The 26242-nt window shown below is 42.2% G+C and overlaps 1 protein-coding gene across 2 annotated transcripts in view; it reads right to left on the bottom strand.

The window, feature by feature from the left end:
* The window catches only part of LOC309544419 (putative E3 ubiquitin-protein ligase HERC6), a 103546-nt gene that overhangs the window by 52543 nt on the left and 24761 nt on the right, over positions 1-26242 (bottom strand). The window contains exons 2-7 of one of the 2 annotated variants that reach the window (XM_082243330.1): positions 15322-15481; positions 14724-14800; positions 13234-13461; positions 13060-13154; positions 11178-11305; positions 4403-4554 (exon numbers count right to left, since the gene is read on the bottom strand). In XM_082243330.1, coding sequence (XP_082099456.1) covers positions 4403-4554; positions 11178-11305; positions 13060-13154; positions 13234-13461; positions 14724-14800; positions 15322-15481 — 840 coding nt within the window. The remainder of the gene's footprint in view (positions 1-4402; positions 4555-11177; positions 11306-13059; positions 13155-13233; positions 13462-14723; positions 14801-15321; positions 15482-26242) is intronic. The other variant, XM_082243331.1, reaches the window with a different exon arrangement.

Below are 26242 nucleotides of genomic sequence, written 5' to 3'. Positions count from 1 at the left end.
TCTCCACTGCAGTAAATAAAAGCACTTTTTCTTTAATCAATTTGGACTCACTATCTCATCTTGAAGGTCTTGTTTGAAGACTCCCTAACCAAAAGTAACAGTCCATAATTTTGAAGTATTTCAATGGTATAAACACCGGGGAATGCCATAGGACATATAATATCTTTGGCAATTTTAACCATTTTAAACTGCGTTTTACCTGCAGTTTTAGCTGCAATCCTATTGATTTCTATTAAGTTGCAAGTTTTTGCTGCATTTTCTGAAAGTGTACCAAGGATGCAGCATACAGGGATTTTGTTGCGCTTTCAGAAAATACAGAAAAAACATGCAACTTAATAGGAATGTAAGATTCTGGTACCTTTGGTACCCTTATTGCCCATTTTCCTCTTCATATTGCGTCCCACCTTTTTAGTTAGGTGGAACGCATATACCTTTAAGCCGGATGACATCATCGCTGAGCGCCGCTCTGAGCGGCTATTTCAATCGCCGGCTTTCTCTCTCACATTGTTCGTTCAATGTTACCGCATGCTCACAAGCCTTGTCTTATGCTGCCGGAGCCTCTAGCTATTCTCCTTTACCTGGAACAGACCGGAACCTCGCTACTGATCCCGTATCTCGCTACCGGATCACTCCCTCACTACCGGACCCCTCTACTTACTAACCTTACTAGTGATAAGTACCCCACAGGGGATTCCTCCATAACTAACTTACACTATCTACTTCTGCACATTAAGGACTGTTACTATCTATGCATACTAATTCTATCATCTGCACTGTTACATAGATTGCTAGCTCTTGAGCCTACTACCATCTATCCTTGCACTGGGTTAGTCTATCCTGTATATGTCATCTGCTGTCCTCACCACCTGTTACCATACATGATTACTAACCTATCTGCATTTCTACCTATTACCATCTACTACTCTCCTGAACATTACTATCAAGTGCTTATCATTGCTGTCACTGCTCACACCTGTCCCTTCAGCACATCACCTCCATACTGTCATATACATCCCATCACTCCAGGAACATCTTATTGAGTGTGTGTATATCTGTATGCTGAAGCAGACAGGCCCACAGTGATGAGTCTGGAGAGTTGGATCTGGTATTTCAACACATCTCTACATGACTACTGAGTGGAGATTCTGCAGCTGCAAATCCAGCTTACTATTAAAATGCAGGAGCGTTACAAGGAATCAATAAGACTGTGGCTTAAACACAGGAAAACTGCGGACACACACCCAATGGGAAAAACCATAGCAAACCAGTGTGAACCAACTTAAAAGCACAAATGACTAAGTACTACGAAAGGCTGATGACACAATTCTAAACACTTTGGCTGCAGTTTTAACAGCTAAAGCTGGAGAAAAAGTTAAAAAAGAGGGGGAGGGAGAGAAGAAAGGAGGCAGGAGGAAGAGTCCAGTCACTGAGCTCACATATGGATGGTTCCTGGAGGCTTAGCACTCACACATATCATGTTCATGTTGTATCTGTGGGCTGCTCTGTGTATAAATTCCCGCCCACACGGCTCCTTCACTTCACTGTACGGACTGGTGTGGGCGGGCACAGAGGGAGAGGGGCGGGAGAAGGCAGAGCCAATCCAGCCTCTCTCCTCTTCCATTTGTGCAGGGGGAACTGTGCTCTGTGACACTGTAATATTCACACTGAGCCAACACAGGTGCAGCCAGCCACCCCTACATTTACAAACAGCTTCTCTTGTCCCATAGAGGTTTATGGACAGGAGAAATCAGGCTCATGCTGCTGGCTGGGTGGGTCTATCTTAAGGGAGGGGGCCTGGTGCTGCAGCTCCAATAGCCCCTATGTAAATCCGGCCCTGCCTCTTACCAGAAATCACTAGGTCACACAGACCTCAAACGCCTTTAATCCTATTATATAGGTGGATCAGACCATTAGAACTCCTTCATTCCTCATTAATTATATGTTTGGTATCAAAGGATAACATAAAGATAAATTTTTCCTTCTCCTCACTCCTCCAATTGTTTTTTCATGTAGATGAGTATCCACCTATATATAGGATTAAAGGCGTTTGAGGTCTGTGTGACCTAGTGATTTCTGGTAAGAGGCATTGATTACCATCTTTTCTCACTGGAGCACCTGATCCATAGGAAATTAACCCCTGCACCATTTTTTGCATGAACTTTTTGGATCACAGTTCACCATTTTAGCACTATTGAAGCATTATTTTATCATTTATTTATTTATTTATCATTGGAGTATTGTTTTATCATTTATTCATGGACCATTGTATTTATATTTAAGTTATTGAAAGTTTTAAAATCTTAAAAGTTTCAAGAAGCCCAGCACTATTGAAAAATACCTGTATGAATTATATTTATTTTTTATATAGAAATGTTTTGCACTATCTAGCACTTTAAGCAATTATATTGAAAGAATTATTATTTATTGACTGCACTGCTGTAATACTGAGAAAAGTATATATGTTAAATTAGTACCTATTTCATAGGTAACATTCTCAGCAATTTTGCACAGAAAAGCTAGCACTTTAATTTGAATATTCACAGCCTCATTTGCATACTAGCACTAAGCACTCTAACCCCTAATCCAGTGCAAATAATATATCTATACCAGCACCTTTTTTACTTTTCTACTCAACACACTCACCTGTCCCAAGATCCAGCGGTGCGGCCACCTGAAGCCTCAATCCTCTCCCTCTGGTCTCGGCGGCGCTGGCATCACTAGTGTGGGCATCCAGCTTTGACTGCTTACGGCCTCACAGCTGGGTGCGCACTGCGCATGCGCGATTTGCGCTGCGGGACTTTATTGGCCGGCAATCTTCTGAAGGGATATTTAAAGTTTGCTATATTTGAACACATCCTGAACTGGTACTTATCTATAACTCTATTGCAAACTTGCTTTGGCCTTCATAATGATGTTTGTCTACATATGATCCCCAACACACGCTAAGGTTTTAAGAAACAGGAGTATTTATTCAGAGACTATGTGACACTTTAACCAAACAAGTGGATTCTATTTAGCCACTGATGTGACATTTCAAGGCAGTTGGTTACAGTAGAGCTTACTTATGGGTTTCACAGAAAAGAGGTTGACTACATATGAAAGCAAGTCAATCTTTTTGTAAATTTTTTTTTTTAATCTAGATTTTATTCACTATTTCGTGAATTTATATAGCCTATGTCAGCCCTCAAAAATTCCACTCGCCTGCTCGCATTTTGCGAGTGGAATGATGAGGATGGCGAGTAAGGGCTGTTCTGTAAGAAAAGGGTGGACCCGGGGCGCAGAGCAGTGCGCACTGAGCCCACCCATTGTGTGACAATAGCGAATGAATATTCGCTATTGTCACACGGATCCTCCTCCTGATCCTCCTCATGGCCAATCAGGAAGCAGGTCCGAGACCTGTTTCCTGATTGGCTGAAAAGCGAACAATTGCCATTGGCCAAGGAGGAGGACTCGGGAGATGCGGAGGATTGAGGAGAAGCCGCCGCTGCATCAGGTAAGTGCACGCTGGTCTCTCTGCACGCTGTGGTCACTCTGCATTTAAGGGGGCACGCTGTGGCACTGTGCATTGAAAGGGGGCACGCTGTGGTCACTCTGCATTTAAGGGGGCACGCTGTGGGCACTCTGCATTGAAAGGGTCATGCTGTGGTCACTCTGCATTGAAAGGGGGCATGCTGTGGTCACTCTGCATTGAAAGGGCGCACGCTGTGGGCACACTGCATTTAAGGGGGCACGCTGTGGTCACTCTAAATTTAAGGGGGCACGCTGTGGGCACTCTGCATTGAAAGGGCGCACGCTGTGGGCACTCTGCATTTAAGGGGGTACGCTGTGGTCACTCTGCATTTAAGGGGGCACGCTGTGGGCACTCTGCATTGAAAGGGGGCACGCTGTGGTCACTCTGCATTTAAGGGGGTACGCTGTGGTCACTCTGCATTGAAAGGGGGCGCGCTGTGGTCACTCTGCATTGAAGGGAGCACACTGTGGGCACTCTGCATTGAAAGGGGGCACGCTGCGGGCACTCTGCATTTAAGGGTGCACACTGTGGGCACTCTAAAGTTGTTGTTGTTAATATTTTTTTGTAACTTAATTCTGAATAAAACATTTAACAGTGTCATTTTATGAGATATTTTACGAGGGCGTGTTTGGGGGGCGGAGCAGGGTAGGGTTTGGGTGGGGCAACAAGTGGCGAGTAACTCTTAAGGCCTGGCTAGTAGCTCATGACTTGAAATTTTGAATTGGCCAATTACTTGCACTACTTCCTTGTGTAATATTACATGTAATTGAACAAATTGTGATATAAAAGCTTACAAACATGATTTCTAGGCTCTGTTGCAAAATATAGTACTTTTGGAGTGAAGATTTATAATGATACATACATTTGACAATGAAAACAATGGTGTTGTACCTTTTGGACAAATTAGGCAACTAATGTCTAATATCCCTGGTTCCTGAGGAGGTTGACTTTTATCAGTGGTGGAAGTTTCTGGTTTTGCTTGTAGCCCATGACCAAAGGACACAATGCAGTGAGACGTGGAGACATACAGTAGCGTGTGGTAGCTGCAATCATAAAACATAATTTTGCTGAACAATGTCATTGCTTTACTTACCTGTAAAACAGATGAATAGTTAAAGTGATTGTAAAGGTACTTTTTTAAATTAAAATAGCAAACATATTTTACTTACCTGCTCTGTGCAATCAGAGCAGTGCAAACCTCCTCTTCTGGGGTCCCCTGCAGGTGCTCCAGGCTACGCCTCTCCTGAGTGTGTCTCAGGAGTGTGAGTGTGCAAGCAATGGGGCACACCTTCGGGCTTGCTCCCAGGCTGTGTGCATCCACTGACACATACAGCGTAGATCATCCTTGCACCCCTCTCTCTGCTCACAGGTTTGATTGACAGCAGCAGGAGCCATTGGCCAAGCCTCCTGTGCAAAGAGGGGAAAAAAGAGCAATGCTGCTGTAGGTGGGCTCAGCGCTGGTCTGAGAGAGGGCTCAGATAAGTATTGGAAGGGGGGGGGGGGGGTTGAGGCTGTTGGGAGCTGACATTGAAAGGTTTTTTTTTTACCTTAACCACTTGCGACCGGTCACGTTGACCGTACTGCGGCAAAGTGGCTCGATATCGTCCAGCGACGTAGACCTACGTCACTGGACTCCTCCCCTTGTGGGCGGCGCACGCGCCGCCGGAGGCTCGCTCCCACTGTATTCAGTCACAGCGGGAGTCGGGCCAGGGGAAGAGAGGCGGTGATCACCGCTGCTTTTCCCCGATCGTCGGGGATCGAGTGTGGAGATCCGCCCTCTTGTGTAAACTAAGCGGGCGGATCTCCTAAGTGACAGGCAGGATAGCTGAACCTGCGATCTGTGCCTGTGTCACACAGTCCCCTAATATAAGCACCAGGCATACATTAACCCCTTGATCACCAATAAAAGTTAACCCCTTCCCTGCCAGTGTCATTTTTTTACAGTAACAGTGCATATTTTTAGCACTGATTACTGTAGTAATGTCACTGGTACCCCCAAAAGTGTCAAAAATTTCAGCCAAAGGTCCGATCTGTCCGCCGCAATGTCGCAGTCCCGGAAAAAAAATCGCAGATCGCCGCCAGATTGCCGCCATTACTAGTTAAAAAAAAAAAAACATAAATTTCCCGTAGTTAGTAGCTGCGATAACTTTTGCGCAAACCAATCAAAATACGCATATTGCGTTTTTGTTTACCAAAAATATGTAGCAGAAAACAAATTGGCCTAAAATGTTAAAAAATCTTGATTTTTACATTTTTTTTGGGGGGGAATTTCATACAAAAAAAGTGAAAAATATTGTTATTTTTTCAAAATTGTTGCTTTTTTTTTGTTTATAGCGCAAATAGTAAAAATCGCAATAAGCGTAATTTGGGTACAGCATCGCACGACTGCGCAATTGTCCGTTAAAGTAACGCAGTGCCGAATCGCAAAATATGGCCTGGTCAGGAATGGGGTAAAATCTTCCGGTCTTAAAGCGGTTAAAAATACGCTCATTGAGAATTTTTTTGTCAAAGACATGTAGCTAAATACATTTTGGCCTAAATATATGACAAAAATTGAATATATTGGATATTTTTTAACTGTCAAAGTAGAAAAATATTGTTATTTTTTCAAAATTGACGCTTTTTTTTTATTAATATCGCAAAAAATGAAAATCGCACAGGTGATCAAATACCACCAAAAGAAAGCTCTGTTTGTGGGGAAAAAAGGACGTAAATTTCGTTTGGGTACGGCGTTGCATGACCGCGCAATTGTCAGTTAAATTCGCACAGTGCCGAATCGCAAAAAGTGGCCTGGACGTACAGCAGGAAAATGCTCCGGTGGTAAAGTGGTTAAAGCAAAGACTGAGTCTAGGGGGTCAATTTACTAGAGGCAAAGTGACTTCAATTTCCAAGGGAATTTTCCTTAGACATGTGAAATTTGTTTCGGTCCGAATACTAATTCAGACACATTTTTGGGTATTTGGAGATTAGGATGTATTCGAATCTCTGAATGAAATAGTAACAAATTTTAACTTTTGAGAAAGATTAGAAATGTAATTGGTCGAAAAATGATCGAGTGGGCCAGGAAGCTGGCTGCTGTGCCCTTAACCACTTTAACCCCGCCCACCGTACATATACTGCTGCCGGCCACTCGCAATTTCCTGCAGCAGAGAGAGAAGGACAGAGGGCTAATGTAAACACAGCCGTCTGTCATTCTCCCTGAAGTGAGCACAGAGACTATGTGATCCTGCTATATAGGATCGCATGTCTTTGTGATTACTTCACAAGCCACACCCCCTGACAGTTAGAATCACACCCCTAGGGGCACATTTAACCCCTTGATCACCAGTACAGTTAACCCCTTCCCTACCAGTGTCATTTTTACAGTAACAGTGCATATATTTAGCACTGATTACTGTAGTAATGTCACCGGTACCCCCAAAAGTGTCTAAAATGTCAGTTAGGGGTCTGATCTGTCCACCGCAATGTCGCAATCCCGCAAAAAGAAAATTGCAGATTGCCGCCATTACTAGTAAAAAAAAAAAACAATAAAAATTACATAAATCTTTCCCGTAATTAGTAAACGCAATAACTTTTGCGCAAACCAATCAAAATACGGTTATTGAGATTTTGTTTACCAAAAATATGTAACAGAAAACAAATCGGCCTAAAATGTTAAAAACATTTAGATTTTTACTTTTTTTTTTGAGAATTTTTATATAAAAATTGTGAAAAATATTGTTATTTTTTCAAAATTGACGCTATTTTTTTGTTTATAGCACAAAAAATAAAAATCGCACAGGTGATCAAATACCACCAAAAGAAAGCTCTGTTTGTGGGGAAAAAAGGAAGTAAATTTTGTTTGGGTACGGAGTCGCACGACCGGGCAATTGTCCGTTAAAGTCACACAGTGGTGAATCGCAAAATAGGGCCTGGTCATTGAGCAGCCAAATCCTCCGGGGCTAAAGTGGTTAACAACCGATAACTCATCATCTGTCAGCTGGCTTCCCCATTAACAAATGAATGTAAAGAAAAGAATGCTTGCAAAAATATAACAGCGTGGGGTTCTCCCCTCCCCCCCCCAGTCTATACCAGACCCTTCAGGTCTGATATGGATTTTAAGGGGAACCCCACACCAAAATTAAAAAAAAAAGCATAGGGTTCCCGTGCAGCCCGGTAGGTCAGGGCATGTGGCCTGAACCATACCAAGCCACATGCCCTTAACAATTGGGGGTAGGTGCTTTGGGGCAGGGGGGCTCTGCCTTGTTAATGGGGACAAAGGCCTCAACTCCACAACCGTGGCTGGTGGTTGTAGGGGTCTGCGAGTGGGAGGCTTATCGGAATCTAGAAGCCCCCTTTAACAAGGGGGCCCCCAGAACCTGGCCCTCCCCTCCCATCGTACCCCTACCCATTCACCAAAAAAGTGTACGAAAAGTAATAAAAACAAGAGGCAAGTTTTTGACAAATTCTTTATTACAAAATAAGAAAAATAGTGTCTATGTAAATCCATCGTCAATCATGCCTCCCGGTGGACACCGAGACCCGCTGATCATTCATAGCAGAGATAGAACGGCGGTCTGCCTATGTAAACAAGGCAGACTGCCATTCTATTGCAGAGGGAGAGAGAGATCTTGTGTTCCTGCTAATCAGGAACACAGATGTCTCTCTTCCTCCAGTCAGTTCATCACCCTCACAGTTAGAAAGCACACCTAGGGAACACAGGTAATCCTTTGATTGCTCCTGATGTTAACCCCTTTTTGCGCAAACCAATCAATATACGCTTTTTGGGATTTTTTTAACCAAAAATCTATAGCAGAATACAAATTGGCCTAAATTGTTGAAGAAATTAGATTTTTTACATTTTTTATTAATATGTTTTATAGCAGAAAGTAAAAAATATGTTTTTTTTTTTTCAAAATTGTAGATTTTTTTTGTTTATAGCGCGAAAAAAAAAAGAAAAAGGTGATCAAATACCATCGAAAGAAAGCTCTATTTGTGGGGGAAAAAGGACATCAATTTTATGTGGGTACAGTATCGTACCACCGCGCAATTGTCAGTTAAAGCAGCACAGTGCCATATCGCAAAAAATGGACTGGTCAGGATGGGGGTAAAACCTTATGGAGCTGAAGTAGTTGAATATAGAACCTGGGGGGTCCACTTTGTCTGCCTGTAAAGTGGTGCATCTGTAGCATGTATAGAACATGCTGCAGCAAAAATTGCATTTTTAAAGAAAAAAAATTGCATGAAATTACATTTAAATTGCAATACAAAACCATTGCCGGCAATAGAAAAATGTTTTAAAAAAACAGCATTGGGGCCCCCTGTCTATATCAGGCCATTCTTTTCCTGACCTGTTGGGCTGCATGCTCAGATAAGGGTCTGTTGTGGATTTGGGAGGGGGGGGGGCCCTACGCCGTTTTTTTTTTCACATTTTGGCATGGGATTACACTTAAAATCCATTTTAGACCCGCAGGTCTAGGGGGGGATCCCACGTAAATTTTTTTAAACATTTTTCTGTTGATGAGTAATGCAGGCATTCTTTTCTTTACATTCATCTGTCAGTGGGGAAGCCAGCTGACAGATCATAAGTCATCGATTGTTAAGGACCCGGGCGACTGGCTTCCCGGCCCACTGCTTAACCACTTGCCGACCAGCTGCCGTAGTTTTACTCTATTACACGAAATGATGTACCTGTATGTCGCTTCATGTAATAGATAGTGGGGATGCGCATGCACCGCCGGAGGCGCCCACATGCGCCGATTGGTTAGGGGGGGTAGCCAATCAGCAGGACACGATGTCCTCCGGGCCTCCCGCAATCACTCCCCATGGAGACAGAACGGCGGTCTGCCTATGTAAACAAGGCAGACCGCTGTTCTGTCAGAGATGAACACAGGGACTCTGTTTTCCTCCTATTTAGGAACACAGGTCTCTGTGTTCAACCAGTGAGTCCATCCCCCATACAGTTAGAAAGCACTCCTTAGGGCACATTTAACCCCTTGATCACCAGTACAGTTAACCCCTTCCCTGCCAGTGTCATTAGTACAGTAACAGTGCATATTTTTAGCACTGATTAATGTAGTAATGTCACTGGTCCCCTCAAAAGTATCAATTAGGTGTCCCATCTGTCCGCAGCATAGTTTGTAGATGGGATAACTTTTGTGCAAAGTAAACGATATACACTTTTTGGGATTTTTTTTACCAAAAATATGTAGCAGAATACATATTGGCTTGAATTGATGAAAAAAATGTATTTTTTAATTTTTTATTGGGAATGTTTTATAGCAAAAAGTAACAAATATTGTTTTTTTTCGTTTTCAGAATTGTCGCTCTTTTTTTGTTTATAGCGCAAAAAATAAAAATCGCACAGGTGATCAAATACCACCAAAAGAAAGCTCTATTTGAAGGGAAAAAAGGACATCAATTTTTTTGGAGTACAGCATCGCACAGCAGCAGAATTGTCAGTTAAAGTAATGCAGTGGCGTATTGCAAAAAAGGGCCTGGTCAGTAAGCCTTCCGGTCCTTAAGTGGTTGCCAACCAGCTATTCTTCATGCAGAATTCCAATCAGTCGATCGTTTTTCGACTGATCCAAATTCTAATCATTCTGAAAAATTTAAATTTTTTAGAAAATGAATAAAAGAAACTAATTTTAATGAAAACTAAATTAAATGTAACTAAAACAAAACTAAACGAATTCTATAACGAAACGAAATTAGTAACATAAGGAATTTATCCAAAACTAAACAACATTTTCTGTTCTGCACATGTCTAATTTTCCTGAACTCAAAATATGAGGTTAAACTCTGCTGACCATCATCCAATCATGTGCAAGCAAAAATGCTGTTTCCTTCCTAGGTGAAATGTTACATTCATTAGAATCTGGAGAAAATTCCCTATCAAAGTGCAACTTCCATTGCAAAATTAACAGCCTATCTGCCTTTAGTAAATCAACCCCTAGGTGTTCAGTAAGATTAGTGTTAGGCTAATTGTGGAAGTGGAGGGAGATTGAGTGTTACTTTTACACTAGAAAAACTTTTTTAAGACTACAGACCTTTTGGAGGGAATTAATTAATGTTTGCTCCACTCTTCTAAACCTGAGAAAATGGAGCAGATGATACTCCTAATTAACAAAAGGGGTGCAAGTCCTTTGTTAATTACAAGCAATTAGTTCTCTGTTATTGCGTGTCTATCACAGACACAGCACAGAGATCAAGAGAGCTGCATGCTCTGATCTTTCAGCTCAGAGCAGGTGGGAGGGGGAGGGCTGTTAATCCTGCAGTCTCTGCTCAAATAGTGTAATCAGTGCATTGGCAAAGTGAAAGGGAAGTATGTGAGCTGTCAGTTGACAGCTCACATTCTGTATGCTAGGTCAGATTTGATGGGAATAGGAAACTGCTGCATTCCCTCTGTTAATTAGGTGCAAACCTGTGGTAGTTTCTTCTTCACTCTAAAATAAAAACAGACACAGGTAGCACAAGGTGAAACAGGTCTATCTCCTTAGTTAATGTGGTGCACGCCACTCCTGACAGCTTACAATGGCACAGGAAGCATAGGTAATTTCCTAGATTGTGTCCAAGAACTTAGTAAAAGAAGAACTTCCAGTAAGGCTCACCACATAAATTCCTTTTCTCTATATACCAAAAGTGTACATTCTTAACAAAATATAAAATCTTAAAGTTTGCTCCACACCTTCCACAGGCTATCTGTGAAACCTGTCCTTCATATTCTTCAATCTTCTGAGGTTCTGCTGTATTGCCCTCCACATTCTTTCCTAGCTGTCCATGGCTGCCATCACCAAAAGTGTACACCGTACCATCCTACAAAAAAAAATGTGAATATAATACCAAACTGTCATCTACTGTCTGCAAAATGTTCCTTGTTTTTAATTTAATTTTAATATTTTAATTTTAATATTGTGTTTGAAGTAGTGAATTATGAACTCTACGAAATGCCAAACTGCACCTTCTTGACCCAGTGAGATACTTTCTTAAAGAATCCTCATTCTAATTAGGAAGTTCAGTTTTCAGGACCGGTTCACAAAAAAAATGAGAGTGTGGAAATGGGCAATTGAATTAATAAAGGAGATAAGATCTCAGTTATGAGGAGACTGAACTGAATTTATTCTCCTTTGAGAAGAGACAATAAAGGGGGTTTATTGATCTTGTTTTTTCAGGTTATCTGATCTAAGTACAATGTTGGATAAATAGTCAGAAATTCTGCCACTAAGATTAAAGAGAGAGGACATATATCTAGTTAGGCCACAAAAAGGTATAAATTCCTGACCAAGGTTTTAATTCTTTTCCTATTTACTGGAAAACAGTTTTTCCATTGGGGTCGCATTTCTTTCCTCCTTCCTGTTCAGCCTGAAACCCATCAAATTTACTGGAAGTGAGCAGGAAATCTCCTAAATGTAGTGATAAAACCAGGCTGTCAGTTCACCTGTGGCCAGGTGAAAACTAAACCCTGTTGGGGACAGGGGTGCACCACAAGGTAGTGAACCCAATAGCTGACTGCTGCGGATGGACAGGAAACGTGAGCCCAAGATTCCCCAGGGCGCGGAGTCTAAGGCCCAGCAGGTGTTCACCAGAGCCTCTAATGGTGAAGATGGCCTTCGCTGCAGCTGAACCCAGGTCGCGGCCCCTGCAGTCCCTCAGGTCACGCTCTGTAGGAAGAGAGGGAAAGCAGCCACTCAGGACACAAGGAATAGTGATGGGTCAGCCGAGGTCGGGGCAAACAGGCAGACGAGGGTAACCAAGAGACAGGCCAAAGGTCAGGGTCACAGGCAAACAGGAGTAGTCAGAGACGAGCCAAAGATCGGTACACAGCAAGGTAGACGTAGCACACGGCAGACAGGAACACAAGCTAACAAACAAAGTTGAACAACAAAGCAGACCTGCAGGGCACTAGTTAATATAGACTTCCTGGAATGGCCTCTAATGGAGACATGGAGGAGAAGGTAAGCTGCCGGACACTATTGCATGTCCATGACACAGGCAGTGATAAAAAATTTCCAGTATCTGAAAACTGTTAAGGTAATCAGTAATTTATTCTACCTGTGCTGATATTTCCTTATAGCTACATGCTTTTTCTTAAAGAGGAACTAAGCCCACAGATTTAACTGTTTCCCAATACAGTTACAAGGCATGCCTCTGATGATAACCTTCAAGGTTCCCAGCATGCTTATGCCAGATCTCAATAGAACTTCCAAGCCATCAAATGGCTGGTGTCAAAACTAATCAATGTGCAGCACCATGGCAACTTCATAACAAACAGAGGGCAAGATGGCACCTTCCTTGGCAGAAAAGGATACGAGGGCTTAGAGCCTCCTTAACAGCAATTTGTGAGGGGGAAAATTCACGGTTTACTCAAAATATGGAAAAAGTTGATTTGTAAACGTAACCTTGTCATCCTAGGAACTAGCCCACAAGTGCCACTAAGATAAATGCCTTCCTGACAAATGGTATACCATGCCTAGGATGGACAGTGTGTTTAACAGTTATAACATCTACTACTCTTTATTTCTTCTGCATTGCTCTACAGTAATTACCTGACTAAGCAGCACTAATTTTACCTTGCTTAGAACAGCTGTATGTTCATTCCCACAGCTTATATAAGTAACGCTGAGGTTTCTCAAGGAGGCCACTGCATGCGGTTTAAATATTCCTGCTGAATGAAGAGAAAAGTACCATTTAATCTACTTTTCTAAAGTTTCACATATACTCTGGTATCACTGACTGCAAATTACCTCTCTGGGGAGTCATTTTGAATCCTAGTTGTCCGGCATTATTCTTTCCCCATCCAAAGACTATTCCCGACATAGACAATGCAAAACTCTGGGAACCACCTGCAGTGACCTGGATGAGTGGAACTCCTCTAAGGAACTTCACAAGTTGAGGACTGGCATTATCTGATGTTTTGTAACCCAGGCCAAGCTGACCAGCATCATTCTTTCCCCATGAGAACACACTGCTGTCTAAAGAAAGAAAATCAAGGGTATGTTTCAGCAATAGCTTCCCTACAAATAATTCATAATGTCACTTAAGTGTCTATGTTATGCTAAAAGATGGAGGCTGTCAAAAGGAAACTATAATGATCTTGGTCAGATTTATATACATACATATAACCGACCAAGTTGTTCAGTTGTATGTGCAAAGTACTGTATATCTAAAGCAAAACTTTTTTTTTTTTAACTTTTGATAGAGTGAGGGAAGGCTAAAACCACGGTTAGATTTTTCACCATCTGCGTCTCATTAGGGAGATTTCCTTGAACTTCCTGTCCTGTAAACTTAACAAAAAGATATTTAACTTATCACCTTTGGAAAATTTTCCCTCTATTTCTGTTCTGGTGGCAACTCAAAGTTTTGGATTTACCCTTACTTATATTTCTAATGACAGTGGTGATCAGAACAGTTAGAGAGCATAAATCTCCCCAAAGCTGACTGAAAATAATGTAACATATTCCTCCATCTCTGCTATACAACAGAGATGGAGGAATCTCTTACAATAGCTGCGGCTATTGAATTTCCACAGCTGGCACCTGCACCTTTCAGAGTACCTTAACAGTGGCTGTATCTGATTGGATGCAGCATTTGTTTAGCTGACAATTTTCCACCCGACTCCTTTGATTTTTTTAATCGAAATACTATATGTTGGTGGGAGGTGGCAAACAGGGACACTCACATAGCAAATTGTGTATGGTCCCTTAGGAGACCAGCGTGGCCGGGACACAGACAGCAACAGAAACCTGACAGGGGTTCTAACTCCGACCACATCTAAATCTAAAAAAAAACTTTCGATATATGACAAAAGCATTATAGAAAGAACATGGCAGAAGTTATCCAATTTTTCAGATAATGGTATCTCTCATGAAATCCTTGGATGCATTTGTATTAAGAAAGGGAGATGAGTCCCTACTCTGACTCACCCAATTGCTTGTACATTCTAGTTCTGAGCTATTGGGCTCTGTAAGCAATAGGCATTTTCACAACAGGAGAAACATGTAAAATAACAGCCTAAAGCTTCACCTGTTAGTGTCTAAATACATGATATTTATATTATGCACTCATTTTTTTTACTTAAACATACTTTTTACATTTTACATTTTATTCTTTTATTCCAGACCCAGATGAAGTAAGAAAATATTTGCATCTATCCTATTCATCTATCTCTATCCATACCCTTAAAGTTTGACCTTTGCTAATGTAAAAATTATCTCTAACTTCATGTACTGTTTACCTTCTGAAAGAGCAACCGTATGGTAATGTCCACAAGCTACTTGTATGATTTTAATGTCGGAGATCCCAGTGATCCTTCTGTAATATCAAAGGATAAAAGCGTTATTAACTGGAACTTGCCCTCTACAATATAACCTCTTGCTGTGTTATAATTTTATGACAAAATCTAAGTTACAGAATTCTCTGTATGTTAGATGGGCTAATCTAGAACCATAAAGAAAAACTGCTGTGTAAAAATGAGTAAACAAATACTGTAAGTCCCCGTTCACAAGCAGGCGACGCTACTTCCAGGGGCGACCTCGGAGCGGCCGCCACGGACTTCATAACATTGAAGTCTATGGCGGTCGCCTCCTGGTCGCCCCAAAGAAGCTCCGGACCCTTTTTCTAAGTCGGAGCGACTTGTGTCGCTCCTATTAGAACGGGTCCGCAGCTTCCCTATGGAAGGCGACCTGTGAGGCGACCATGTCGCCTCACAGGTCGCCTTAGTGTGAACGGGGCTTCTACAAGAGACTGTATTGTATGCTAGATAGCTCGTAACTTGGGCAGGTTTTGTTCAACAATCATTCACCTTTCAATAATTCTGCATAAACATAACTTACCTTGGGATGGGACTTTTTTGATGCACCTGCCCTGACCCAAGTTCTCCATGCAATCCATTGCCCCAAGTAAATATGTTTCCTTCACTACATATTGCCACAGAGTGGTTTGACCCACAACTCATGTCAATAATAGTTTGTGCTTCCAGAGCGTGGATTGGTTCTGTCAATAAAACAAAATGCATAGCATTTAAAATAAACACTAAAAATAATGACTCTCTTTGAGATACAAAATACAGCTGTAGATGCTAATATTCCATTAGCCATTTGTTTTTTTGCACAGGTTAAAAATAAGAAGAATTGACTCGTGGTCTTAAAACCCAACTCCAGGATCATAATCAGTGATCACTTTCTTATTCTGGTAAAATGATTAAAACCATTACATTACCGTTGTAATAGCTCACTCAACTTACATTATATCTGTGACATCATCAACCGGTCCTTAGTGCATTCAGAGTTTGTCCTCCCACACGCAGGTGGGAGGACAAAAAGTGACAAAACATTACTTCCAACCAGCTATCTGATTTTTAGATCAGACTACATTTACCGTGATACCATGGGATTCTAGTGAGATTTGTACTTGAGCGTGGGCATTTCTTCTCTGCCACTTAATTAACAAGAGGTACTTCCTTCTGGTCAGCAGTACACCGCTGGAAGAAAAAGGGTAGGTAAATATATGCTGCTGAGAAGGGTTATGATAAGATGAACCTGCTACTTTGCCCTGTGAGTGTGAAACACTGGTTTACTTTAAGGGCCTATTCACACCTACAGTATGGTTTGCTGTAATGTGTAGTAAAATGTGGATTTTACTATGCGCTTCCTCAGCAAATGTCTTATTGTGGCACAGTGCCATCAATTTTGTATGGTGCCCCAACACTAGTAAAGTACTGTACTGGGCAATGTGTTTGCACTAAAACACACCACAATGCATTGCATGTGCATGTACACAGTAGCGGAAAAAGTGTCCAATTTGTCTTATGGTACAAATGTAAATAATCATACGTTATTACTACCTTTGTGATCTGTTTAGGAATGAATGACTGTCAAAATATAAAAAGTAATTTTTGTGTATTTTTCCTTTTTTAAGAAATAGTGCTAAAACAAACCTTTGAAAATCATTAAGTTATAAGGGCTAAATGTGTAGACATAACATAATTTCTTTTGATTGCCTTTCATACTTTTGTTATAGCAATGGAAATAAAGTAATAACTTGAGATCTAAAATATAGGCTGTATGCCAAGTAACCAGGGACGGTGCTAGACTATTTTGCACCCTAGGCAAGACTAGCTACTTGCACCCCCCCAAAAAAATATAACTGTACACATTGCCCCCTTCCTGTACATAATGTCCCCCCCTTTTAACCCGACTCTCTCCCTCCTGCACACACTGCCCCCCCCTTCCTGCATACACCGCCCCCCCTTTAACCCTACACCCCCTCATCATATACACACTGCTTCTCTTTAACCCTACACTCCCCTTCATATACACACTGCCCCCCTTTGACCCTACACCCCCCTTCATATACACACTGCCCCCCTTTAACTCTAAACATCCCTTCATAATCAAAGTACCCCCGTTAAACCCTTCACACCTCTTCTTATACACACTACCCCTCCCCCCTTTCTGTACACACTGACATTCTTTAATGCTACACCCACTTCCTATACACACTGCCCCCCTTTAACCCTACACCCCCCATTTTATACACACTGCCCCTCTTTAACTCTACACCCCCCTTCATATACACACTGCCCCCCTTTAACCCTGCACACCCCTTCATATACAAAGTGCCCCCCTCTCTAGAGGTGACATCCATTGGGGATGAGGAGGTGACAGGAGAGGAAAGCGGCACCGGCCATGGCTGCGCCCTAGGTGGCAGTGCGCCCTAGGCGGCCGCCTAGTTTGCCTAGTGGTACCACTGGCCCTGCAAGTAACATACAACTGCAAAGTGCAAGTGTTGCCTGATACAAAAGATTTATGTCTACTAAGGAGTGTCCAGTGTTTACTTCTGTAAGTGGAGGACTTAAAACCTGTGGCCTAGGGAAAATACAGCCTAATGGCCCTTCTATTGGTAGGAACAGATTTCTGTAAGCTAAAGAAAGTGTACAATGCAAACTGCGCCATGATGCTTTACTGATTGGCAGGTATGGTGAAGAGTGGGTGTTCCTAAAAAGCATGGCTTATTCAACAAACTTTTTCCTGTATTTTCTAGCATTAGATATCTTAGTGACTCTCAGCATTTGGTCACATGATATCCCAGAGCTGCAAAGGAAGATGACACTGGAAGATTTCCATCTGCCAGATGCTTTGATCGCTGTGCTGAACAGGCAGCGGGGTCCTGCGCTAATTGAATATTGCAAGCCCACAGCCCAACAGTCTCCACCCTGAGGCTGGAGTGGTTGACATTAAATACTGGACCCTACACAGGGATCTACCTCCGATCCGTTCCACCTAAGTGGAAAAGGACAGAGAACGCATTGGTTTTTTTAGACTGGACCTGGAGGTAGGCAGGTGTAAATGGATACATGTCCATTTACATCTGCTTGTCCATAGGGATGAATGGACCTTGAGATCAAGTCCGTCTAAAAAAACTAACAGTCGAACCTAATTGGAATGACCGCGTGAAAGGGGCCTTATCTATGAAAACGTTTTTTACAGTAATAAACCTTTTATCCAATTTTTTACTTGTATTTGTAAATCTCAAAAGGAAAAGTAGTGGTAAAAGCATGTGTTGCCTTTTTTATCCTTTGACAGTTTGACAGAAGACAGAAGCCTTCCTTTCTGCACAGACTTGCTTTTCTTGTAAACCTTAAGTATGGTTATCTGCTAACCTGGCCAGGCTTCCTTTGGATTCTTCAGTCCCTGTGTGGAACTAACCCTCCTGAACCCTTTCAAGTACTTGGACTTACTGCCCTCCTGGTTACTTTGTTGGTGAGTGCATCTTACTTATTTTCACATGTAATAAACATTACTGTGTTTCATACTGCTCTATGATCTTTGCACCGTTTTTTTCTGTGTTCCTAGCTATAGCAGTACCTCATACCTTTTTCAACAGCTTTCACCAAATCTTTCTGGGGCCAGCGCTGTCCAAGAATGCAGAGGCCAATCTTATCCTTTCCCAAATCTAAAGGATGTGCAGGAGCCTCTGACCCATATTTATATCATACTGCTTTTGTTTTAATTCACCTAGTAAACTGGTTTCACAATTTGCATTCTAAGCAATGTATCTCTACAGAGCAAGCTCTTTTTGCCCATGACCTTCAAGCCCTCTCATGGATTGGACCTACCTATTGAGGTTCGTCACCCTCATACTCAATACTAACATGCCATCTCTATAAAACCCTTACATATACCCAGTGAAGTGAACAGCCTCGGATGATACACAGAAATGAAACAAAACCTTGCATACAGTATCTCACAAAAGTGATTACATCCCTCAATTGTTGTAAATATTTTATTATATCTGTTCATGGGACAACACTGATGAAATTACACTTTGCTACAATGTAAAGTAGTGAGCGCGCAGCTTGTATAACAGTGTAAATTTGCTGTCCCCTCAAAATAACTCAACACACAGCCATTAATGTCTAAACCACTGGCAACAAAAATGAGTACACCCCTAAGTGAAAATGTCCAAATTGGGCCCAATTAGCCATTTCCAATGTCATCCCGATGTCATGTGAAGCGTTAGTGTTACAAGGTCTCAGGTGTGAATGGGGAGCAGGTTTGTTAAATTTGGTGTTATCGCTCTCACTCTCTCGTAGTGGTCACTGGAAGTTCAACATGGGACTTCATGGCAAAGAACGCTGAGGATCTGAAAAAAAGAATTGTTGCTCTATATAAAGATGACCTAGGCTATTAGAAGATTGCCAAGACCCCGAAACTGAACTGCAATACAGTGGCCAAGACCATACAGTGGTATAACAGGACAGGTTTCACTCAGAACAGGCCTCGCCATGGTCAACCAAAGAAGTTGAGTGCACGTGCTCAGCGCATATCCAGAGGTTGTCTTTGGGAAATTGACGTATGAGTGCTGCCAGCATTGCTGCAGAGGTTGAAGGAGTGGGGGGTCAGCCTGTGGGTGCCCTGACCATATGCCGCACACTGCATCAAATTGGTCTGCATGGCTGTCATCCCAGAAGGAAGCCTCTTCTAAAGATGCACAGGAAAGCCTGCAAACAGTTTGCAGAAGACAAGCAGACTAAGGACATGGATTACTGGAACCATGTCCTGTGGCTGATGAGACCAAGATAAACTTATTTGGTTCAGATGGTGTCAAGCATGTGTGGTGGCAACCAGGTGAGGAGTACAAAGACAAGTGTGTCTTGCCTGCAGTCAAGCATGATGGTGGGAGTGTCATGGTCTGGGGCTACATGAGTCTGGGGCTTTCACTTAGGGGTGTACTCACTTTTGTTGCCAACGGTTTAGACATTAGTGGCTGTGTGTTGAGTTATTTTGAGGGGACAGCAGATTTACACTGTAATATAAGCTGTACACTCACTACTTTACATTTTAGTAAAGTGTAATTTCTTCAGTGTTGTCACATGAAAAGATATAATAAAATATTTACAAAAAAGGGTGTACTCGCTTTTATGAGATACTGTAGGTTTTACTTGTTTATCTGCAGTCTTCTCTCTACACCCCTTCAAAAGGGCAGAAAAGTGTTAAAAAATCTTTCTTCATCTGTAAGGAGCACAGAGGAGGGGGAGGAGAGGCTGCATTAACAGTGTGTAAGGATTGGAAAAAAGCAACACACCCCTCTTTACACAGCAGAAGAACTGTGTTCTGAATAATCAGGCTCCATTTTGAGCTCTTCCCCAAATAAAATTATCTCATGTGTCGGGAAAACTTCTCAGAAGTGACTCATGCGGATAACAGAGGAATGAAGCACCAGAGAGAAATGACACTTAGAGCTTTGGAGAGAGATAAGAAAACACTACAGATATATGTGGTTTGCTCAGATTCCATGACTGAGGTTTACAACCACTTTAACCACTTCCCAATTTAACCACAAAGATCCTCTATATATCTTGTGAAAGCTGGTGGCTGGTAATTGTAGTTCCACATTGGTGAAAGACCAAAACCACAGTTAATCCAAACATATAAAATGTTTATTGGTCCAACAATAAATGTAAAAAAAGATAAAAAAGGTTTCTGTGTGAACAGACTGGATTGTGTAAGTGTCAATCACATGTTGCAATAATCCCACATGGATGTGACTTGAAAAGCTGAAAACACATACCATTAATCAAGCAAGTGCTGGAGGGGAGAAAGGAGATTGTCTTCCCAGGTAAAAACCATTTGTTCTCCCAGATGGAATAAAGCAGATGCTGCATAAAGGGTATGGTGAAAAGCCCAACGTGTACAGCTATGGTGGACTACTGGCATGTGGAAAAGCCAGAGATGTATTTTTCAGGCAAAGAGGCAAAAAGGTACAAAAAGCCAGGGATGTGTATGGCAGCCAAAGATGGCATGAGGCTGTGCAGCAAGGCAGTGGGCTTGCTGATCAATCCCAGGACAATCCTGGGAGACTCAGGCAGAGGATGGATATCCAAAGTTTCCGGACAGCGCACCAGATTCGATGTCATGACCACTGTGGTCACTGGATGCAGTGCATGTTGGGACACCAGGTGATAGCAGCAATGTTCTGTGGAGCAATCTCTCAGAAGGCTGTCATCATGATGTGTCATGACTACGCGTTTCAGGCGTGGCCCATTTTCAGGTCATGTGACAAAGGCAGCCTATGAGAGTTTAAATAGGAAATGCATGGGGAGCCAAATTGATTCCTAAAGGCAGAATGATCTCCTTTCTCCTCATCCAGCATAACTCTAAACTGGTAACCGTTAAAAATGTTTAAAGTGTCGCCTGTGGAGATTTTTCAAGTACTGTAGTTTGTCACTATTCTATGATTCCAATATAAACCGTAACATGTTAGGTATCTATTTTCTCGTCCCTAAGTGGTTAAAGTATGGGACAAATGTCCTAGAAGTTTATCAAATTTATAAGGTCTGATGACACCTTTATTAGGGAGTCTGAAGTTGTCTTCAGCATTGTAATACATTTTTAGTTTGGGAGAAACCTTCCTTCCATCATCCATTCAAAAGGCCTACCACCCCTCAATTCCATTCTGACCCAGGAATCTCTAATATCAATCCTTTGGCAAGCATATCATCAACTTGCATAGTTCTTCCATTCTGTTCCAATAAGAACTGTCATATTTAGAGACCCGACATCACTAAAAAACCTCTTACTTCAGGATTTCTCCAGTACACTTCCTTCATGCTATATATATAGTAGTCTCCTATCCCATATACATCATGAACCCCCCCCCCCCCCAGATTATGTGGAAAAGTGGGCTGCCTAACTGGGTGTTCCTTAATCACCGGAAAAATGGGATAAAGCTTTCATGCACTGTCTATCTTTTGTTTCAATATTGTTTATTCAATTTTTTCACAATTTTTTTTTTCGAAAAATAACAATGTAGATATTTGGGTAATGTACAGTTTGCACAATCCGAAGTGTTCGTATACAAACAGAAGGAAAAGGTTTGCAATTGCATTATCAATCAGAGGAAGAGCAGCAGAAGACGTGTAGCCCCGAGCCCCACGTTAGCTAAAGAGTTTTCCCCTCTAAATCACCACTTCCAGGCATACCCTAAGGCACCTACTGTATTCGGTAACATATGAGTTTGTGTGCAAAATGTATTGATTCAGCAGTGATGTCTAAAAAAGAGACTATGAGTGCACATCCAACTCGTTATAGCATAATAAATGCATAGAAGCTAATGTGGGTCAATGGAGCTTGGGATTCGCCCTCCGTATTTGGAAGAGAAGGTGCTCCTGTGCCACTGAAAGACCTATTAGTCTGGAATAAACCGGGGATCACCAGTCACGTACCTGATCCACGGACCCCAGACCTTTCGAAAACCTTCATTTTGTCATTTTAAACTGCCAAGCGCCTTTCACTGACCATGAACCAGGACAGCTTGTGCTTAAGCTGATCAAATGGAATGGCAGCCGATCTCCAGTTTCTAGCTATGGTGATTCTAGCGGACACAAATATGACAGTGAGGAGTTGTCTCTTTTTTTTCCGAGGCTTCAACTTTGCAACCCAACAGGGCATGTTTGGGAGATTTGGTTAGATTAATTTGAGTAAGGGAATAAATTAAATTGTATATTAAAAAAGAATAGCGCGCAAATGCAAAAGAAATTACTACCAAATCTGAAGAGAGTCCATAAATAAAAATGGGGGTTTGGTCCCACCATATGGCCATATCATGCTCAAGCCCACTACTGCGTCAAAGTACCCCATTATCAGTGGGTCCTACACTATCCATGAAAAAGAGATGAATCCAACCTTTCTAACCCTTGGAGATAAAACTCCTTGCTGGGAAAAATGTGCAAATGCACTACAGGGGACTCCTCCTATATCCAATTGATGGTGGACACTGATTGAGTACAGGTGTATGTGGGGGGTGGGGAGGGCTGCTCAACCTCGATAGTCTGGTCAGACCGAATACATAACAAACAGGCAAAAAATTTGGGGGAGCATACCCATGTATTTCCAAAGCTGCTGCAGCTATGAACCAAAAGACATGTATATTAAAAAAGAATAGCGCGCAAATGCAAAAGAAATTACTACCAAATCTGAAGAGAGTCCATAAATAAAAATGGGGGTTTGGTCCCACCATATGGCCATATCATGCTCAAGCCCACTACTGCGTCAAAGTACCCCATTATCAGTGGGTCCTACACTATCCATGAAAAAGAGATGAATCCAACCTTTCTAACCCTTGGAGATAAAACTCCTTGCTGTGAAAAATGTGCAAATGCACTACAGGGGACTCCTCCTATATCCAATTGATGGTGGACAATGATTGAGTACAGGTGTATGTGGGGGGTGGGGAGGGCTGCTCAACCTCGATAGTCTGGTCAGACCGAATACATAACAAACAGGCAAAAAATTTGGGGGAGCATACCCATGTATTTCCAAAGCTGCTGCAGCTATGAACCAAAAGACATGTATATTAAAAAAGAATAGCGCGCAAATGCAAAAGAAATTACTACCAAATCTGAAGAGAGTCCATAAATAAAAATGGGGGTTTGGTCCCACCATATGGCCATATCATGCTCAAGCCCACTACTGCATCAAAGTACCCCATTATCAGTGGGTCCTACACTATCCATGAAAAAGAGATGAATCCAACCTTTCTAACCCTTGGAGATAAAACTCCTTGCTGGGAAAAATGTGCAAATGCACTACAGGGGACTCCTCCTATATCCAATTGATGGTGGACACTGATTGAGTACAGGTGTATGTGGGGGGTGGGGAGGGCTGCTCAACCTCGATAGTCTGGTCAGACCGAATACATAACAAACAGGCAAAAAATTTGGGGGAGCATACCCATGTATTTCCAAAGCTGCTGCAGCTATGAACCAAAAGACATGTATATTAAAAAAGAATAGCGCGCAAATGCAAAAGAAATTACTACCAAATCTGAAGAGAGTCCATAAATAAAAATGGGGGTTTGGTCCCACCATATGGCCATATCATGCTCAAGCCCACTACTGCGTCAAAGTACCCCATTATCAGTGGGTCCTACACTATCCATGAAAAAGAGATGAATCCAACCTTTCTAACCCTTGGAGATAAAACTCCTTGCTGGGAAAAATGTGCAAATGCACTACAGGGGACTCCTCCTATATCCAATTGATGGTGGACACTGATTGAGTACAGGTGTATGTGGGGGGTGGGGAGGGCTGCTCAACCTCGATAGTCTGGTCAGACCGAATACATAACAAACAGGCAAAAAATTTGGGGGAGCATACCCATGTATTTCCAAAGCTGCTGCAGCTATGAACCAAAAGACATGTATATTAAAAAAGAATAGCGCGCAAATGCAAAAGAAATTACTACCAAATCTGAAGAGAGTCCATAAATAAAAATGGGGGGTTTGGTCCCACCATATGGCCATATCATGCTCAAGCCCACTACTGCGTCAAAGTACCCCATTATCAGTAGGTCCTACACTATCCATGAAAAAGAGATGAATCCAACCTTTCTAACCCTTGGAGATAAAACTCCTTGCTGGGAAAAATGTGCAAATGCACTACAGGGGACTCCTCCTATATCCAATTGATGGTGGACACTGATTGAGTACAGGTGTATGTGGGGGGTGGGGAGGGCTGCTCAACCTCGATAGTCTGGTCAGACCGAATACATAACAAACAGGCAAAAAATTTGGGGGAGCATACCCATGTATTTCCAAAGCTGCTGCAGCTATGAACCAAAAGACATGTATATTAAAAAAGAATAGCGCGCAAATGCAAAAGAAATTACTACCAAATCTGAAGAGAGTCCATAAATAAAAATGGGGGTTTGGTCCCACCATATGGCCATATCATGCTCAAGCCCACTACTGCGTCAAAGTACCCCATTATCAGTGGGTCCTACACTATCCATGAAAAAGAGATGAATCCAACCTTTCTAACCCTTGGAGATAAAACTCCTTGCTGGGAAAAATGTGCAAATGCACTACAGGGGACTCCTCCTATATCCAATTGATGGTGGACACTGATTGAGTACAGGTGTATGTGGGGGGTGGGGAGGGCTGCTCAACCTCGATAGTCTGGTCAGACCGAATACATAACAAACAGGCAAAAAATTTGGGGGAGCATACCCATGTATTTCCAAAGCTGCTGCAGCTATGAACCAAAAGACATGTATATTAAAAAAGAATAGCGCGCAAATGCAAAAGAAATTACTACCAAATCTGAAGAGAGTCCATAAATAAAAATGGGGGTTTGGTCCCACCATATGGCCATATCATGCTCAAGCCCACTACTGCGTCAAAGTACCCCATTATCAGTGGGTCCTACACTATCCATGAAAAAGAGATGAATCCAACCTTTCTAACCCTTGGAGATAAAACTCCTTGCTGGGAAAAATGTGCAAATGCACTACAGGGGACTCCTCCTATATCCAATTGATGATGGTCCACCATCAATTGGATATAGGAGGAGTCCCCTGTAGTGCATTTGCACATTTTTCCCAGCAAGGAGTTTTATCTCCAAGGGTTAGAAAGGTTGGATTCATCTCTTTTTCATGGATAGTGTAGGACCCACTGATAATGGGGTACTTTGACGCAGTAGTGGGCTTGAGCATGATATGGCCATATGGTGGGACCAAACCCCCATTTTTATTTATGGACTCTCTTCAGATTTGGTAGTAATTTCTTTTGCATTTGCGCGCTATTCTTTTTTAATATACATGTCTTTTGGTTCATAGCTGCAGCAGCTTTGGAAATACATGGGTATGCTCCCCCAAATTTTTTGCCTGTTTGTTATGTATTCGGTCTGACCAGACTATCGAGGTTGAGCAGCCCTCCCCACCCCCCACATACACCTGTACTCAATCAGTGTCCACCATCAATTGGATATAGGAGGAGTCCCCTGTAGTGCATTTGCACATTTTTCCCAGCAAGGAGTTTTATCTCCAAGGGTTAGAAAGGTTGGATTCATCTCTTTTTCATGGATAGTGTAGGACCCACTGATAATGGGGTACTTTGACGCAGTAGTGGGCTTGAGCATGATATGGCCATATGGTGGGACCAAACCCCCATTTTTATTTATGGACTCTCTTCAGATTTGGTAGTAATTTCTTTTGCATTTGCGCGCTATTCTTTTTTAATATACATGTCTTTTGGTTCATAGCTGCAGCAGCTTTGGAAATACATGGGTATGCTCCCCCAAATTTTTTGCCTGTTTGTTATGTATTCGGTCTGACCAGACTATCGAGGTTGAGCAGCCCTCCCCACCCCCCACATACACCTGTACTCAATCAGTGTCCACCATCAATTGGATATAGGAGGAGTCCCCTGTAGTGCATTTGCACATTTTTCCCAGCAAGGAGTTTTATCTCCAAG

This window comes from Pelophylax lessonae (assembly GCF_965119305.1).
Source record: "Pelophylax lessonae genome assembly, chromosome: 1".
Lineage (NCBI taxonomy): Eukaryota > Metazoa > Chordata > Amphibia > Anura > Ranidae > Pelophylax > Pelophylax lessonae.
The sequence above is the reverse complement of the archived record's forward strand: the minus strand, read 5'-3'. Positions and strand labels throughout refer to the sequence as shown.